This window comes from Cnephaeus nilssonii (assembly GCF_951640355.1).
Source record: "Cnephaeus nilssonii genome assembly, chromosome: 5".
Classification (NCBI taxonomy): Eukaryota; Metazoa; Chordata; class Mammalia; order Chiroptera; family Vespertilionidae; genus Cnephaeus; species Cnephaeus nilssonii.
Window position 1 is genome coordinate 80,167,586 of NC_137076.1, and position 18,968 is coordinate 80,186,553.

The 18,968-nt window shown below is 55.6% G+C and overlaps 1 protein-coding gene across 3 annotated transcripts in view; it reads right to left on the reverse strand.

Moving 5' to 3' along the window:
* The window catches only part of NRG2 (neuregulin 2), a gene marked incomplete at its 5' end in the record, with an annotated part of 227,170 nt that continues 208,202 nt past the window's right edge, over window positions 1-18,968 (reverse strand). For all 3 annotated transcript variants that reach the window (XM_079773216.1, XM_079773215.1, XM_079773217.1), the window contains 6 exons: window positions 1-1,067; window positions 3,773-4,000; window positions 4,799-4,926; window positions 5,274-5,397; window positions 7,557-7,659; window positions 16,575-16,651. In XM_079773216.1, coding sequence (XP_079629342.1) covers window positions 320-1,067; window positions 3,773-4,000; window positions 4,799-4,926; window positions 5,274-5,397; window positions 7,557-7,659; window positions 16,575-16,651 — 1,408 coding nt within the window. In that variant the 3' untranslated portion in view covers window positions 1-319. The remainder of the gene's footprint in view (window positions 1,068-3,772; window positions 4,001-4,798; window positions 4,927-5,273; window positions 5,398-7,556; window positions 7,660-16,574; window positions 16,652-18,968) is intronic.

An 18,968-nucleotide genomic window follows, 5' to 3' on the forward strand; every position in this document is an offset into this window, starting at 1 on the left:
ATTAGCGTACAGCAAAAGGCACCACAATATAGGTTTCTATTAAAGAGTCAAAAAATTGGCCCATCTCTCTTTTTTTGTTGTTTCTTTTTTTTTTTTCCCGAAGCTGTAAATCAGGATGTTACATATAAATAGTTTCCCTATAAAAACGTCTTTGCCGTTAGCTAGTATTGTAAGACAATTTTTGCTAAAATGAAAATAAAACATTTTGTTATACCTTTTTCCTTTTATAGAAAATAAAAATATTTTTATTTCTTTTTTTTCCTCCTTTCTCCAGTTGGTGGTCGCCCTTCTCCTTAAAGACAGGGGAGGGAGGCGGGCCCTAGAGGGGCGCCGAGTCCTGCTTGGCCCGCGCGGGCCCGCGGCTGTGTCTGCTGCTGGCCTGCGTGCTGTGGCTCTCCAGGGAGTAGTAAGTCCTGCTGTCCGCCGCCCCGCACAGCGGCGGCGAGTCCGAGCGCAGCGCGTCGTGCGCCGCGCGCAGGCCGAGGAAGGGCGTGCTCTCGGCCGCCAGCGCCCCGTCCGCGTCGTCCGGGTCCTCGTCCGAGGCGGAGGCCGAGCCGCCTCCCGAGCCGCTGCTCAGTGACAGCGAGTCCCGCGCCGCGCGTGCGCGCTGCGCCGCCAGCCCGTTGAGGCGAGAACGGCGCCAGCGCCGGGGCCCCGCCGACGTCCTGCGGGACGCGCCACGAGCGCGCGGCGGCGGCGGCGGCGCGCACTCCTGCGTGGTCTCGTACTCGTCGTCCTCGGGGATGCGGAAGGGGCTGGCGGGCAGGCTGCCCAGGCTACCGCCCAGGCCGCAGGCGCCGCGCCGCGGCCCGGGCCCCCCCACGGGGTAGTAGTAGCTGTCGTAGCTGCGCTGCATGTCGGCGCCGGGCCCGGGCTCGGGGGGCGCCGGGTGCCGCAGGAGCGGCTGCTGCTCCGCCAGGCGGTAGCTGAAGGGCGCGGCTGGAGGGAGCGACACAGCGTGCGCCGAGTTGGGGGACGTGATCTCGAAAGTCGGCACCTGCGTGGCCAGCGAGTAGTGGAAGTCCACCGGGGAGAGGCGCGCGGGCGTGGTCAGGGCCGACACATACCTGCGGGGAGAGGGAGAGGCGTGGGCCCGGGCGGAACCTAGGAAAAGCAGAGGTCTTTCCGGAGACCACGCACACCTGCAAGAACTAAGGTGCTAATCATTAGTGACTTTAATAGCAATTTACTTAACCTTTCCCAGCCTGTTTATCTCTTAATTGAGGATAACCACGGGTCCATAAATGTTTCAACGGGTTGTTATAGTCCAGTGCCTGCTGGACCCTGGATAAGCCTCCATAAATGGTCCTTTGTTACTTGGGGTCAGGCTCAGGCTATGGCATTTGACATGTCAGATCTCATATAGTACATTAACTCTATAGGACCCAGTCCCATATAACATACTAGAGGCCCAGTGCACGGAATTCGTGCATTGGGGGTGGGGTGGGGACTGTCCCTCAGCCCGGCCCTTACAGTCTGGGAGCCCTTGGGGGATGTCTGACTGATGGCTTAGGCCCGTGAGCACTGCTGTGCCTGGCTTCTGGCTGAGTGGTGCTCCCCCTGTGGGAGCACACTGACCACCAGGGGGCAGCTCCTGCATTGAGCATCTGCCCCCTGGTGGTTAGTGGGTGTCGTAGTGACTGGTCTTTCTGCTGTTAGGTAGATTTGCATATTAGCCTTTTATTATATAGGATGAGACTGAGACTCAGAACCTTTACGTCACTCATGGTTCAACAGCCAGGAAGTGGTGGAGCTGGGATTTGAACAGAGACTAGGCAGGAACCAGAACTCATACTGCCCAATTGTAGAAGCCACTAGTTCCCATTCAGTCATCCCTGTGACTTGGACTCACTGTCCCTGCAGGGACAATTCATCCAATGGCTAATGGCTTCAGTAGGGGAATTATTATTATTTTTTATATTGAAACTAAAAGCTGCCTCAGGGAAGTGACTGCTCACACCTCAGATAGGATCCTCAGCCCAGAACTGACAGCTACCAAGACCCCACTGGAGTCTCTGCTTGGGGCTAAAGAATACCAGTTCCTCCAAAAGTTGGCCCTTGCTAATATCTCCCAGTCTGAATCCCAGACACTTCTCCCTTTTCTTTGTCCACACCCCCCTTGCTGAAGTTTATCAGCCTTTTGCTCAACATTTGTCCACCTCAGTATAAGGACCACCTACCTCCATGTCTCTCTTCCAAACTGTAGAGCTGGCACCTCACTGCTCTCCAGAGTCCCCATTACTCTCTCAATCACCTGATTCCCCTCTCTCCCCTCTCCCATATGCACATCCAAATAACCACCAAGTTGTACTCATTCCCCCTCCCCTGGAGCCACCTTCCTCCCTGCTTCACCCTATCCTGGGCCTAGTTCACTCTGGTCATCCTCCCACCCCAGGGTCCTTTCTCCTTCACTCTATGCAGTCCCCAGGGCAAGTTTTTAAAGTCAAAGCTCTGCTTACCCATCCAAGGCCACCTCTAAGCAGAAGCCCAGGGCTATCAGCTATCCATCTGGCCTCAGCTTGCCTATTCAGGCCCAGCTCCTCTCTCCACAGCTCTCTCTGCTCCAAGTATCTCACTCACCAGCTATGTTCTGAAGTGCCTCTGCTAGAACAGGTCAAGATGTTCCCCTTGCCTGGCATGCTTTCTCCATTACGCTACCTCCCAACCATTAAGCAGTCCTATTGCTATTGATAACAACAGCTACACCTAGGGAGTACCAGCTCCATGCCAGGTAGGAGGCAACGAGCTTTGTGCCCGGGATCTCTAGTGGCCGTCACAACCATGATGGTGTTCCTGTTCTACAGCTGAGGAAACAAAGGCACAGTGGTGATCAACCTGCCCCAAATCACACAGGTGGTGGAGCTGGGTCTTGGAGAACCTGGCTGCTACCCAGAGCCTGCAGTCACACTGGATTTCTCTGCCCTGATTGGGTGTCCTGTGCTTAGCACTTTCCACAGGCAGCTGTGAGCTTCAGTGGTTTGTGCCCATGGCTTGGAGCTCCTCGGGAGCAAGAACCATGTGGATCCCCACCGTGTGGACCCCCAGGCAGACCTGCCCAGCACAGGGGCAGCCTGGAGTAGGCTGAATTGAGAGGAGGAGGACATCTGCTCCTCTCCCTCCACTCCAGCCTGTAGTTCTGCTCTCCTGCCACTGACCCCACTTGCCAAGGGCCACTTGAGGGCTGAGCAAGACGGGGGGCTGGCCCCTATGACTTCTGACTTGGAATCAGGGAGAAAGGAGTTGCCTGGTTCTCACTGCATCCATTGCTCGGGAACCCAATGATGTCATGATCCACGGGGCCTTGTTGGTACTGCCCGGGCCTGTGGCCATTCTTGGCTCATGCCCATCCTGCACTGGTCCGTCTCCTCACAGACAACCTCCCCTCCCCTCCTCCATTCTGCTCAATCTTAGTGTCTTTCTGTTCCTGCTGGGACACGGGCCTCTAGGTAATACCAGGGTAAGGCAATCATAGGTTCTGGTGTGTTCGGGATCATCCCTGTTTGTTCCTGATGTTGCAGTGCAATTATTAACTCCCTCTTCTACTCTGAAAAGCGTCCTAGCAGGACAATTAAATTAGATTGTCACTGCACACCAGGGTTCACTGGCCCAGCTCTAGACCTAGTTTGTCATTAGCATGGTGATGAAACTGAGCAGATGAAAAACTGGGGATGAAGCTCTTTGGAATGTCTGTGAGGTGCTGTAAGGGTCAGCCCTGGTCAGTGGTGCCAGCTCTCTGGCCAAGGGGGGCATAGGTCACGGGGTAGGAACTGACCTCTCGCTGTGTGGAGAGTCACGCAGGGAGTCTATGGAGTCGTGGTAAGGTGGCACAGTGGCCCTGCGCTGCTCTTCCAGGCTGTAGGCTGCTGCCCGCCGTGCTCGGGCCTCCACGCATGCTGGGCTGTTGCACTTGCTGGTACCCACTGATGACAGCATGATGCCCGACTGCGAGTCGGAGGTCAGGCTCTCAGAACGTTCCAGGCTCCATGTGTGGCTCTCATGCCTGAAGAAGCCAGGAATGGAGTGAGGTGGGGGTCAGGAAGGGGCAAGGCAGCACAGCAGATATGGGCCTAGGCCCCTCCCCGCCCTGGTTCTTCATTCCATCTCAGGCTCCCCTAGCTCACTGCCCTTCTCCACTTGGGGGTGATGTGTAGTATCACAAATGCCCCACCCCAGCATAGGGAGAAGGAGGGCTGGGTCCTGTGGATGGATGAGCTGCAGCATGCACAGGCCTCTTCCCTTCCTCCCTGCACCCCCCACCCCAGGCTCGGCTCTTCCACTCCCATGGACCAATCTCAGGAGCTCAGCCCCAGTGGCCAGTACACGGGAGCCTGCCTCTGCCATGCTGGTGCCCAGGGAAGAACAGGGCCACGTTATTTCTGAGCTGTGTGAGCCTTTGTGCTTGTGTGGACAGTCTTCCCTACCTTCTCCACTGGACAAAAGGAGGCTAAGGTGGACTAGGTTCCTGTGGGCAAACCCAGGAGAGGGCATTTAATAGCTCTGGGCAGTTGAGTGAGTTGTCACTTTATGCCAGAGAAAGTGGGGCTAATGAGGTCCACGCAAAACTAAACGTTAGGTGGGAGTGCAGCACCGCCGCTGTTCCTCTGGGGCTGGTTTAGGAAAAGGGAATCTGGTCCCCTGAATATCTGGATGAACGTTGGCCTTGGGTCCTGATTTGGAGCCCCCACCCCCACTCAGAGGGACCCTCAATACAGAGCCTGGCTGGGATTTCTGTGTGTGCCAGGCAGGTGTGTGATGCATGGGTCCTCGCTGTCTGCGTGGGGACCTTGGTGGTGCGCACCTGTGGCTGGAAGTGGGTGTGGCTGTGGAGCAGTGGTGAGATGGAGAACAGGAGTGGCTCCCGGAGAAGGTGGTCTCGGTTTCCCTTCGGATGACGTGGTCTGTGGCTGGCACGTTCTTGGAGATATACTGGAACAGAGAGTCGGGCAGGAATTAGTGACAGGTGGCCACGTTGGCCCTCCTTTCTGGTGGGAATGGGGAAGTGAGGCACTAAACTCCAGGTCTGGGGGGAGGGGCTTGTCCACTGGATCAGTGACTTGGTGTTGGGGCAGCAATGGCTCCTGCAAATCAACCCCACCTGTATTTTCTTAAAGAAGTGGGCAAAGTGAGGCCAGTCAGCCTGGTGGGGTAGGACAGGCTAGCAAGCAAGGCTGAGCATGGGAGGGGCTGGCTGCTGCCCTGGCTCATCCTTTAGGGGCACCAGAAGGCTGGCTGTACAGCGAGGGCTCAGAGGGAGACCTGGGAATTCCACTCACATCTGCCATCTGGATCTCCTCGGGGTCCAGCCGGGGGTGGCTGGGCCCATTGGCCAGGCTCCGGTTCTGATGGGCTGGACACATGTTCTGCCGGAGGTGGTTGTGCACCTGCTTCCGCTGTTTTCTGCACAGGGGAAGGGTGCGTTGGCCTGGCATGCCCCCACACAATGCGTGAACACCCCTCACTGCCCCTCCAGTGGGACTAGTCTCCTCTCCTGCCCTGCTCAGGCTGCCCTCAGCCAGGACCCTCCAGTTTGTCCCCGACACCATCACCATCGCCAACAGCCTGAATTCAGCAGGACCCGAGCGTAGTGGTAATGAGTTTTGGCTCTGCTGAGAGAGTGGAACTCCACTACTTTCTAGCTGTGTAAACCTGGGCAAGTTCCTGAAATTCTCCTTGTTCCACTTTCCTCATCTGTAAAATGGGGTGATCATTTACCCATCCCAAACACCCCTGAGGATGAAGAGTAGATAAAATCTTCAAGCACAGCGGTGGCCCACTCATCCATGCATTAACACACTTAGTATTTATTGGCTTTTTACTATGTGCCAGATGCTATTTTGGAGCAGGGGAGACAGACACGGTCCCTGCCCTCATAGAGCTTGCAGATCAGTAGGGCAGGCCCATGATAAACATATAAACAAAAACATGAACAAGATGCTTTCAGCAAAGTGTCACGAAGAAAATAAGAGTGCGGTGGTCAGGGAGTTGAGGCCTGTGGGGCTACTTCACTTGGGTATACAGTAAGTGCTCATTACATTTGTGTGATAATCAACCAGTCTAATCATGCCACTCCCGTTTAGAACCCTTCCTTGGCCCTCAGGTCCCGTTTCTCTCCCCAGCTCTGTCTCTCACTGGCCACTTCCCACCCCAGCTTGCTGCAACCTTGGAGGGCTTGTTTCTGACCCTCCACTATGCCTGCCCTCTCTGGCCTCAGGGCCTTTGCAACATACTATTATACCCAACAGGAGCACATTCTCCTCCTCTTCACCTGCTACCTCCTGCTCATCTCTCAGGCCCGGCCTAAATGCTCCCCCAGGGAAACCCTTCCTGCCCCCCGGCTGAGTTGAGGTACTCCTGAAATGTGTTCTGTGACACTGGACCTCCTGCTTAGGGCACTGGCCATGTTCCTGGTGCAGGGCTTGGTGTCTACAAAGTATTGAATAAAAGTTTCTTGAGAAAATGAGGAAGTGCAGTGGGGGTTAGAACAGGGGGCTTGCTTTCCCCCCAATTTGTGACCTCAATTTTCCTATTTGGGCCCAGTCTCCCCCTCCCTGAATCCCTCCATGCCTCCCTCTGACCTTTCTGGTCCTGGACTCATCCAGCACAAGGCTGGCAGGGCCTTAGATCCCATATAAGGGCAGCAGGGTCCAAGACCCAGGGGCTCAGTCCCCCAAATGGTGGCTATGCCCAGACTCTTGCTCTGCAGATAAGAATGTGACAGACCTGTCATTTTTCTGCATTACATCACTCTACACTTTTGTTGGCTCCCCATTACCTGCAGGGTAAACCCAGCCTCCCTAGATTGGCATTCAAGGCCTTATGGTGCCATCTGGGTTCCAGCTGTTTTATCTTGACCCCAGTCCTTTGCACCAACTGGTCTGGTTGCTAGTTGCCAGTCCCGCGTATCCTCCAGGAACATAGCTGACCCTCTCCTGCATTTGTCTTTAGCTTGCACTGACCACTGGCACTGCCCTTCTCTTCCCCTTGCCCTGAGGTTCTGCCCCCACCTTTCCTCTGCCCAGGGGTGGCCCAACCCAACTTCCTCTGTGTTCTTGCCTGGACTGCTCCCAGGTGGGACCAGGCACTGCCTTGTGAGATCTCTTTTTGCCATGGGACTGTAGCCTTCCTCTCTGCACTTCCCCACCCCCCAAAACTGCCTAACGTGTGCCTGTGTGACAGGGCAGATGCTCCCTCAGAGCATCCTCTGCGGTACATCCGAGGATCATCGCCATTTTATAGAGGAGGACTCAGAGAGATTCGTCAATTTGCTCAGGGAAATGGCAGAGCTGGATTCTAACCCAGATCCGTCTTCTTACAATGCCGGTGCTCACGACCGTTCCTGTTCAGTCCTCTGAGGCCTGTCTCCCCCATCTCTGTTCCTGCCTCTTCGCCTAGCCCTTCGGCCCCACAGGAACTGCAGAGGGCAGCTGGGGGATGAAGGTGGGAATGGGGTAGGCCAGGCACCGTGGGTGGGGGGAGGAGAGCCTGGCCTCACAAAGCTGTCTGGTCTGTGAGCCCAGCCCTGGCTTGGCCAGCCCGGCTCAGAGCCCGGCACTCACTTGGTCTTGCAGTAGGCGACCACGCAGACGATGCCCACAACAAGCAGAGCCACGCAGATGCCAGTGATAGTCAGGACCCTCTTCTGGTACAGCTCCTCGGCTTCTGCAGAGGCAGGGAACATGAGGGAGCCGGGCAGGAGGCGGACCTGTGGTGACAGCGGCGCAGACACCCCCGCCCCCAAAGCCTTGCGCTCTCTCCAGCTCAGGTCCTGCCCAGCTCCTGTCCCTCCTTCCCTCCCCAGCAGTCTCCTACCTGCCTCCCCCGCCCCCCATTGCCTCCTGCTCCCCGGAACTCCACCCACCCGTGGATCTGGGCACAAGTGACTATGCCCATATTCACCTTCCCAAACCCCACACCCTGCCCGAGGCACGTGAGTGGAAAATGCAGGGGGATGAGGGGATGGAGGCGAAGTCCCAAGGCCACAGAGGAGGGCAGCAACCCTGCCCTGTCCCATTATGACCTTGACGGGCCGGGGAAGCTGTTTTTAATGGTGGCAAACATGGCAACCCTGGACAGAGGCCTGGCCTGCTACTGCAGCTTCTCTACGAAGATGGAGAGTGGTTTGCTCTGGGCTGGTGACAGGGCCTCTGACCCAGAGGCTGGACAGAGCAGACCAGGCCCACGGGGAAAGGCCTTCGTCCACCCTTGCAGCCAGGTCAGGGCTGCAGCCCTGCCTGTGGGGCCCTCCCCATCCGTGGCTGTGAGAAGGCCACCAGGGGCAGCACAGCCCCGTGCTTCAGGACAGTCCTCATGCTCCAGGTCCAGCCCCACCCTTTCTGAGCGGCTGAGCTGGGCCAGGCCTCAGAAAGACCCGACTAGCTCCTCCACCTCCCACTCCTTGGTGGAGTGCCCTCTACCCTTCTAGAACAGAGAAAGCAGGAGGAAGGAGAGGGAAAAGGTGACAGTACCAGCCATAGTCAAGGCATATAGCCTAGACACCCCGCCTGCCCCACCCGCACCTACTGGCTGGCCCTTCCACAACGCTCCTCTCCTGCCAGCACAGGGATAAGTGAAGGCTGGCCCCGAGGGCCTTGGTGGGACCCTGGGAAATTTCCCTAAGCCCTCGGGCTTGCTGCACCTCCTGTGGCAAAGGTATACCCATCTGCAGACACCTGGGAGCAAGCCCTCTGGGCACACATACCTGTGGGACCATGCCTATCTGAGACACAGACAGACCCTCTGCACAAAGATGCATTCACACACATCCAGAGCAGCACATAATGGACACGCACACGCATGTGCACGTGCAATCATGTCTGCCTACACACAATCATCTCGGGGCTCTGTGGTCGGTGTCCTGCCTTCAGTTGTCATCACTGTCCATCTCTCAGTCCTCTCCAGTCAGACATCTGTCTCCGTCACTCCTCTGAAGCCACCCTGGTCCTGGTCACTGACAACCTCTCCGCTGACTCCCCTGCTGGGCCCACTCCTGTTCGCTCCGGGGTTGCCTCCCCCCCTTCACTGGCTCGACTCTGCCACAGTTGCTGCTGCTTCCTCTTCTATGTGGGCTGCGGTGCGGAAGGGCCCAGAGCTCTCAGGCTTCTTTTTTCTCTTCACCTGCCCGCTCTCCCTTCGTGATCTCACCCATACTTTAAATGCCATCTGTATGCAGCCGACTCTCAAGTTTTTATCTCCTGCGCTGACTTCTCCCTGAGCTCCAGACTCCTACACCCAAGGGGCATGGCCCGGCACAAGCACTGATCCCCCATCTCCCCAAACCTGCTCCCTGCTCTTCCCATCTCTTCAGTGGAAACCGCACCTTTCTCGTTTCTCAGGCCCCAAACCATCCCAGATTACTCCCTGCCTTCCCACCTACACTGGCACCCAATCCATCAGCAAGTCCTCAGCTCTGCCTCCCAAGTAGATGCTGGACCTGACCACTTCTTACCATTTCCACTGCTCCCAGTTTAGTCCAAGACGATGCCATCTCTCACCTGGACAGCTGACTGGTTTCTCTGCTTCCACTCCTCTCCGCCTCTCCCCCAAGCCAATCTGTTCTCCAGCCAAAAGCCATACTGATCGACAGCCATAAAGCACTTTACTTCTCACAATGGTTTCCACTGCAACTTAAATACTACTCAAAGCCGTACCATGGCCTGTGAGGCCCCAGCTTACCTGGCTCCACGCTCCCTCTTAGCTCTCACCTGTGGTCCTCTCCCCCATGTCCGCCATGCTCGAGTCGCTGGCAGGCTTGTGTCCATTGCACGAGGCCCTCTCCTCCTGACTTGCTATGGCCCTGCCTCAGACATTCTCCCCCAGTTGTTTGCAGGGCTGGCTACTTTTCATGCCATTAAATGCCACCTCATTGGACAAGCCTTCCCTGACCACTTAGCTAAAGTAGCTCCCACCCCAGCGAGGCGCTATCCCATTATCTTATTTTCTGGATAGCACTTAGCACTCCTGATAGCTTTCCAGTTTGTCTTACTGTCTGCCTCATCCTGTGAATCTGAGCACCAAAAAGGTAGGGACCCCGTGCCAGATCGCCAGACTCTGGCAAATTCCGGAGTCAGCAGATGCTTGTTGAGTTGGAGAGTGAAGGAGTGCACAGACCCCTGTGACAGACACACATTTACACATCTCACACCTCCGCACCCTCACCATTCCAGCTGCACACACTCAACCCTTAACACCAAGGTATCCACTGCCCCCTTCCAGGGACTCACATCCTGCACCGAGAGAGACCTAACAGATATAAACACGTGCACCCTCCGCAACACACACATGCGACCCTATAGATTCACCCCTGGGCACCCCTACAGAGTCACCCCATGCACTCTGCCACCACCACACACACTGTCCAGACTCAGTCTCTCTCCTCCCCACCCGTCACAGTCAGCAGACAGGCACACTATCACACACAGACTTTTAGCTTTAGCTTCTACTGAGAACAGCTGATAGGGGTTGGGTGGTGGGGACACCGGGGCCTCCCCAAACCTGCCACCAGAACAGCCTTTTCATGACAGTAGGCTTCACACCACATCTGAAATCTGACAGCACAGAAGCCTTAGCCCCTCTGAGCCCGCCCTCCCCACCTTCTCTCCTGCTATAAAACATCTGGGCACTTGCAGGGTAGAGCCTCCCAACCCAAGCCAGAGAGCTGGACAGACCGACCCTCAAAGCCCCTTCCCATCCGAGGTGTCTTCCAGGAGCCAGAACACACGAGAGGGAGGGAGGTAAGCTTCTCCACTGGGGGCAGGAGGGCAGGCTCTAGGGGCTGGCCCAGCCCAGACCCTTGCTTACAGATGAACACGCGTGCCATTGTGGGGGCAGATCATGGAGGGAGTGACAGCCTCAAGCAGATGGCAAAGCCTGGCAGACCCAGGGCCGAGGGCCGAGATGAGAAGCAATGGAGATGGAAACGGGAGAAGGAAGGGGGATTAAGGTTAAGTGGAAAGTGCTGTCTTTCTTCACAACTCTCCAAACCAAGATGCGTGGCTTCCGGATTCCGGCTCTCCTACCCATCAGCCCCAGGCAAAGGGATGCTACCATATACTGGGGCGACAGTGTGTCTCCCAGGGTGCCCTGCTTTTCATGAGCTTCTCGTCTCCCCCAGATTAAAGCAGTTTATGATTGGACATCTTGATGGGGCCAGAGGAGAATTTTGGATTCATCCCTTTCCCATGTTTTGGAAAGGAAGCCACACATCCAGCACACACGGTGTCAGAGGCTGTGGAGAGGGCTGTGTGGACGGGACGTGGTGATAAATGAAGGCTCCATACCCTTTAGTTCAAATCCAAGGTGCTCTGGTAGTGCAGAAGAGAGGGGGGTCAGAGAGGGGAAGGGATGGAGGGAGAGATACAGAGATAGATGGGGGAGGGAGAGGGTGGGGGAGGGAGAGAGAGAGAGAAAGAGAGAGAGAGAAACGTTGGTCAGGACTCTTCAGACACCAGCAGCCAGCCTGTGAGGTGAAAGCAGGTTAGTGGTGTCCCCTCCCAGCTTCCTGAGCCCTTTCCCTGGCACCCCATCCCCAAGAGCCCCTGGAGGGGTGGAGAGAGGAAACGTTAGGCTCGGCAGGCGGGGCAGGTTCTTTAGAGATGAGCTGTGGGGTTAGTACCTGGTGAGAGGCAGTTGGCACGTGTCCCCGAGGAGGAAAGCTGAGTGGGGACGGGGGTCCAAAGAGTCTGCATTCTCCCCCTCCCAGCTGCAGCACCAGGCCTCGGCACTCTCAAGTCCCTCCAGGAAACAGCTTGCTCCGCCCCGAGCTCCTCCACGGAGCTCGCTTTTCTGTTCGGAATGACGGGTGGGCGGGGCTCCCAGACTGGCCCCTTGTCTCTGTCCTGCCCCCAGGCTCAGCTGGCTGCCCATCTACCAGGAGCCTGTGCACTTACACTCAGAATTGGTGGGGAGCAGGAGTGGGGAGAGGAGGAGGCTCCAGGTGGCAGGTCACTTCTCCACGTGGCACCCCCAACACCCTAGAAGCCTACAGGGGCTGGGCCTCAGGGTCCGAGCCTGATTTCACAACTTAGCAAAGCAAACGATAACTCTGAGAGAGACAAGTGGGTTCGCTTGTGGAACACCTGTGCCCCTTAAGTGGTGAGCCAACTGCATTCTTTAAAGTGGGATCGTATTGCAAAGGTGCAACATACCATACAAGGGTTAGGTCAGAGAGCCCTGCCTAAGGTGTGATCCCAAGCATACCCCGTCTATCTAGTTCGCAGTCTCTTATCTGTTAAATGGGGGTTAGGCCTGACCCTGGCATATCTGGGTAGTTTGCAACCTGGCTGTGCTTCAGAATCCTCCAGACCACTGAAATCAGGGTCTGGGGTGGGAGCCAGAAATCTCAACAGCGTTTTTGAAAAGCTCACCTAACTATTCTCATGTTACAGCCAATTCCTTGTCTGCAGGCCTCGAGGCTCAGCTTTACCTCTAATTTGCTGCGTGGATGTGGGCAAGTCATAATCTTTGCTCATCTGTCAGAAGTGCCTGCACACAGTGAGGGGTCAGATGTGAGAAGGTCAGGACAGCATGAGGCTCAGCACAGGTGCAGGGCCCACACCATGGCCTCCCCACATGCACTCAGTAAGCGCAGGTAGATCAGGGAGCAGGTGAACTTGTGTTTTGATGTTCTCATTCCCCGTAGAGGAAGGAGAGCACGGAAGGAAGTCCTGTGCATGTCCATCCCTGGATCTCTTTCTGCTTCCTCATAGGGATTCCAGAGGGTTCTATAGTTGGAAAAGGGCAGGAGATCAGGGTGGCTCTGAGCCAGGGACCAAGATCGTTCTGACCAAAAGAGGCTCGAGGGTCCTGAGCCCTGACCCCCAGTTTCATGCAGAGACCATAGCCCTGAAGCCTGAGCCCCAGCCCTTGCAAACATGAGCCCTCCTGTCCACCCCTGTTAGATGCGAGGTTGGGCGTGACCTCAACTGTGGTTTCTTTGCAGTCCTTTTCTTACTGCTTGGAGTAAGAGTCACCATAAGCACAGTGAGCCCACGCCTCTCCCGGGGCTAAGGAGACAGTACTCAGAGTCCTTGGGGGCAACTTTCCCTGAGTGGTTAAACCTCTGGCCCCAGGGGCCTTTCAGGCAGCTTGAGAGAGCTCACAGTCTAGATAACCAGCCATGCCTCCTAAGAGAGAACAGCCTAGCTTGACCAGAGCACCTGGGACACTAAGAAGACTGGTCCATAGAGCTGGCCTGGCCTCCAGTCTCTTGGGGCTAAACCATGGCTATTCCTGTCCACTGGGTCTCTGGGAAGGCCTGACTAGCTAGTCCTAAGGGCAATGACCACCTGGAGAAGGGAGCAGGGCTCCCAAAGCCGTTTTGGAGTTTTCTTCTGCTCCACTCCTCTAGGAACCCAGTGGTAGCAATAACAGCAGCTTCCGGGTCTCCTGACTGTCCTCTCCTTTGAGTCAAAGGCCAGTACTGTTTAGGATGGACCAGTGGTGGCTGGTGATGTCACTGAGGGCTTGGCCAGTCCCTAGGAAGGCAGTCCTGCTTCCCTCTCACTGGGTATGAATTCTGGGGGCCTGTGGCTATATAGCCTAGCCCCAGCAAAGAAAAACGGTCTCCCACTTATCTGGCTGCCACTCAGACAACAAAAGTGGCAACACTGAGTCACAGACAGGTCCTATTGAGTAGAAATTTCATATTGACCAGTAACCATGGCAACCTAGTGCTAGCGTTCCAATAGGGCCAGGCTTAATAGGCAATATGCAAAGTCCTCATCCTGGGCATGTCCTATGATGCACAGTCACAGGGACCTGGACAAGGAGGCCATGATGTGGGCTCCAGAGCACATGCTTGTGTGTTTGTTCATATGTCTGCAGGTGAGTGTGCTCTTTTACCCGGGGTTGATATATATATAGATGCACAGTTTTGACTCTTGGGAAGTGGAGGGGCTGTCAGTAGAAGAAGAGAAGCTTCAAAGTGCTATTGTGACCAGAGGCTCTGATTCTGTGGCTTCTGCAAGAAGTAGCCTAGTCTCGAGGCTCTGTGCAGACAGACACTGCGCTCAGGATGTGCCGGAAGTCAGCCTCTAGGGGGCTGATGCTGGCCCTGCTGCCTAAACTGCACTCAAACAGTCATGGCAGGCCCTCTGCTAAGCCCTTCACATACATAATTTCGTCCTAACAGCAACCCTACAGGCAGAATTGTTAGTACCCCATTTTACAGATACCAAAACAAGCGCAGAGAGGTTAGGTGAGGCCCCAGAACTAGCAAGCTCAGCAGCTGGCATTTTTATTCAGGTCCATCTGAAACCAAAGCCTGAACACTTAAACTAGCACCACCCATTACCTTTTAAATAATGATCTGGTCGAGCACTGCATGAAGTGCTCTGGGCAAAGTGCTTGAAGAGTATAAATCCTTTACCCAAAGCCAGCAAGGTAACAGCAGCGATCCCGATAACGCTAGGCAGGAAGGCCTGGGGCTGCATTTCCAGGCTCTTTTCTGAGCTCCTGAGACTTTGCTAACCCTCCCAGCAGATCTGAGCTGAGAGCTGAGGCAGCCCAGCTGGCAGAGAAGCTTGGCCAGTGGCCGAGTTCCGGAGGCTCCGCTGCTCTGATTCAGGACGGGCTGGGACTCCCTGTCCCGAACAGTCCCAGAAGCCAGGGAGGCTCTGGACCTAAAGGTGAAAAGGAATAGTCCTCACTGCCTCTCTCCCTGGTGCTCAGCCTCTGCCTGGCTGCTCTGCCCCTCCCGAGGGCCCCCCCGCCGCCCTAAGGCCCTCCAATGCACTGGATCTGACTCTGCAATTCTTCCTGGAGCTTGGGCTCTAGAGAATTCTATTGGGCCACATGCCCTGCCCACAGGCTCTGCTCTTATCCCCATGGCCTTCCTCTCTGACCTCCAACTGGAGGAGCTTGGGGAGAGTGCTGCCTCCCACACGCTATTAAGATAGCTGACCATCTGGGCCGACCAGCCCTTACCTCCCTGGGGCCTCTACTTTCCTCTCCAAGACTTGGCTTCCAGGCTCCTAGAAGGGGAAGGAGAAGGTAGCATATTCTAGGCTCTTGTGCTGTGGCCTGAGGACCCAAACCCCCTTTTTCCGAGGGCCATCTCAGTAGCCTCCTGGGTCCTTCCCTCAGCCTCTTGAACTTTAGCTGCCCATGTCCAGGCCCATCACTGTGGTTCCTAAATCCTCCTGGGACCCCACTGTCCTCCCTGGAGAGGAGGGGGAGCAAGCAGGGGCCTATGTACTAGGAGGATGTCCTGCTTGCAGGCCAACAGACCACCAGACCCCAAACACAGAGTCCATGGCCAGCCTGTGGCTTTTTGCTCTGCTTCACCTCCACCTGGTGGTACTTGAAGGGAACTGCTCCCAGCTCCAAATAAAACCACAATATGGCCTCATCCTTAAGCCACAGGGCTGGCATTCCCGCGGCCCCCCCCCCCCCCCCCCCCCCCCAGCAAACCATGTACACCAGAAAGCTCCAACCTCAGAAGTGGAAGAATGGAAAGGAATGAACACCTGGATGGGGACTCAGACCAGAGAGGGCCTGGAGGGAATCACCAGTTCTCTCTCGATTCCTCAGCCCTTCTATCATTTAGCATCTGCTTCAACCGCCCACCCCATCCCGTAGCCATGTAAATGTCTCCCATCTCTGGTTAACATGGAAATTATTGCCATGGAACCTGTTCTCCCTCACCCCCCCTTCTCCACACCCCGAAAACCAAACCAAAAGCAACTCTGGCCTGACCCGACGACAGGCTTTCCGAGGACGCGCTTCTGTCAAGCACACCAGCACACACGTGCACACACTCACTGCGCGGCCCCATAGGCAGCCTGACCTCAAACAGGCCTTCGGAAGCAGGTGAGGGCTCTGCAAATGCTTCTTCCTAAGCTGGCCAGGCTGCCCCACCTCAGAAGCGGTGAGGAGGCCTGAGCGGGGCTCCGGCCAGCTGCAGGGAGAAGTTGGCATTACTGCGCCCAGGCAGTACAGCGATGTAGAGGTGGGGGTGGCAGGGGTGTATGGGTCTCCTCTGCCCAGGCTTCTTGTGAGCACTGAAGACTGAGAGGAGCCCAGGGCACCCCTGTGTCCTCCCCTAGTCTTGCTCAGCAAGGCCCCACCCCTCCCACAGGGGGAGACTGTCAGTCACCAGGGAAGAAAGGAAATAGAAGAAAGAGACATACTGGAGAAGTTGACCATTGCGAACTGCTGACACCTGTCCCCGGTGTATCCCACAGGACACCTACCAAAAGAAAGAAAACCAGAAAGAGAGAGCCAGGATAGCAAGACACAGGCATTGCAACACCCTGGCACGGCTCCTGCCCATGCCAGCTGGGTTCCTTGCCAACGTTACCATTTGTACTGGCCTTGCCACTATGCCCCTTACCTGTAGCCCTGAACTTTAAACCCAAGGATTAGGCCAAAAATGAAAAACAAAGCAAAACAAAACAAAACAAAAAGAACTAACAAACCAAAATACAGAAAAGAAAAGAGAAACAAAACAAAACAGCCAAAGATCAAAACAACCAACACCCCTGGCCCTACGCCCTACGTCAGGGGGATGGGGGGGGGGGACTGCACCCGGAAGCTTTCTAAGGAGCAGGGACTCGTGTTTGTATCTTCAAACATACTTTGCTTAGGATCTGGCATGTACAATCGCAAAGGCAGTTTCTCCAAACATCTCTGTCCGAAGAATCCGTTTGGACATCTGGAGAAGGAAAAGGGGAAAAATCACAGAACAAACTGGCATCATCCGCGAGGCTCAGGTTAGAAATCAAAGTGCACAGTGATGAATGAGAAAACCAAGTCGGGCGCTGGGGCACACTTATCGCAAAAGGGGCTGGAGTCAGGGCTGGGTGGAGGGCTCGGAAATCTCCTTCAAAATCTCTCTATTAGATGTGGCTCCGTAGGTGGTGGGGAGGGGAGGGGGCGGGGAGGAGGATGATACAGGGAAGCAGGGTGGGGAAACTGGGAACTTACTGCCTGATTGTCCTAATGGTCCTTGAGACTTCCCTTCTGCCCTGCCTGGGCCCCAGGAAGCCGGAAGTGCAGCCCCTTAGTGCCAGGCAGTCAGCAGGCAGGGTGCTGGGAGTCTTCTGGAATACCAAGTTGGGAGCCATTTCTTCTGGGCCCTACCGAAGGGTTCTCTCCAGAGCTCTGGGCAGGTTTTCTCATCCATGAAACAGCTCCACAAAGCTCAGAGGAGAACCCCAGAATGCTGTTCCCAGACTGTGTACTCATGACAAAAGGGGCCTGGAGATACCTCCTCTCTTCTCTTGAAGAGGGTTCTATGGCCAAATAAGTTTAGGAGATCCATCCCCACGCATCCCTGTAGAGCCGCAGTGCACGCCGGCATATGAAAGGCTATGCACACTTTTGTAGGAGGAAAGAACTGAATTCTCCAGTATGTCCCAAATTTATTTGACCATGGAAGTCTTTTTTTGAGGAATCCTTGTAACCCGGTTTGGGGAAGGCTGCCCTAGAGTAGTCTGCATGCGGAAGCGTACTGGGGAACAGGTGAGGCTAGAGAAGAGCCAGAATTACCAGCATCCCAAAGCTGGCCTGCCAAGCACAGGGGCAGGGCATCTGGCCTCGGGAGGCAAGTACTAAGATGGGAGCTGGAGTAGGCTCCCTGGGGACCCTGAAGCCTGTTCCACATCGGGAGCCTACTGGCTGCCTGGCACACCTGCCTTTTCCCCATGACCTGCTCCTCCATTCTTACTTGGCTCTGGTGGGTACTCATTCTCCCATGTTGCCTCCTCTATAGCTGCAAAGCACCACCCACTCCCAGCTCCCTGACCTTGCCCTTCCTCCCAGGTGTACTTCCTTCTGCTCTTTGGCTGCCACTCTCCCCTCAAGTGAGTCCCTGTCTTGCAGATTTCTGGGAGACATGCCCAGCCCTGTACTCTCTTCTGAACCGCAACGAGGCCAGATACCTCAGGGAGGCTTACAGACAGGGCCAGACTAACCCTCAAACCCTACTCAGAGGTGGGTCTATGCTGCCTCGCCTCTTCTTCCTTAGGAAATTAGTCAGCCCATCACCAGGGTCTCCTCCATAATAGGTCACTGTTCAACATTAATCAAGAGGTGAGTGTACTCTCCCTCTTAGCATTCTAGTGTATACAAATCATCAGTAGCCTCTTAAGCGTATAGGAGGTGGTGGTGGCCATTGGCTGTGGTAGATACTCATGAAAACCCTGTGGCCCTCAGTCTGGCCTGGAGGATTGGGAGTGGATGGTGAGCAGGTAGCAGAGTTTCTCTGGGCCCTGACATCGTCTCCCTCTTGGAGGCAGGAGGCTGGTCCCTGCAGTGGGGGCGGTGTGTGTGCAGGTACACCTGGCCAATGGGCGGGGGTGGCTGGCTGGAAAGTGTGTCTGGAGAAAGTGGGAGGGGGGCTGTAAGTGAAATTGATGTACACTCATCCTGTTGAACAGGGTGGCTTAGAGGAGCAGGCTACCCCCTTGTCAATACCTCCTTCTCTGATCCTTGGCCCTCATCCTCAACCATTCCAGCCCAGGCAAATGGAGGTCTTGGCTAAGGCTAAGGCTACGGCTTTCCAACAAGCTCCAGTCAGGCTCAGCTCTTCTTCCTCAGCTCTCAGAAACTGATGTCCACTTGGGATGGGGACTTAAGGGGGAGTAGTGATTTTTTAAGCAGCAGCACCTTTGGGGGTGGAGGATAAAGACCCAGGGACTTGCCCAAATGACTTTTGGAATTCGCAAAGGAACAAGAAAGATATGTTTGACTGTGTCCAATGTCTGAGATTAGCCCGGCTCCTGGAGACAGGGAAAACCTGTGTGTGTGTGTGTGTGTGTGTGTGTGTGTGTGTGTGTGTTATAGAGACAATGGGAGGGGGTGCAGGGGCAGGAAGAAGCAAAGGGGACATTTATTCCCAATACTGGGAGAATTTGGGGTTACTGTGCCAGGGATGCTGTCCCTGGGATGCTCTTAGAGACCAATGATAACAGCATATCCCTATGTCCCTGATCCCACATTCAGCCTGGACTAACCCAACTGTATCCTCA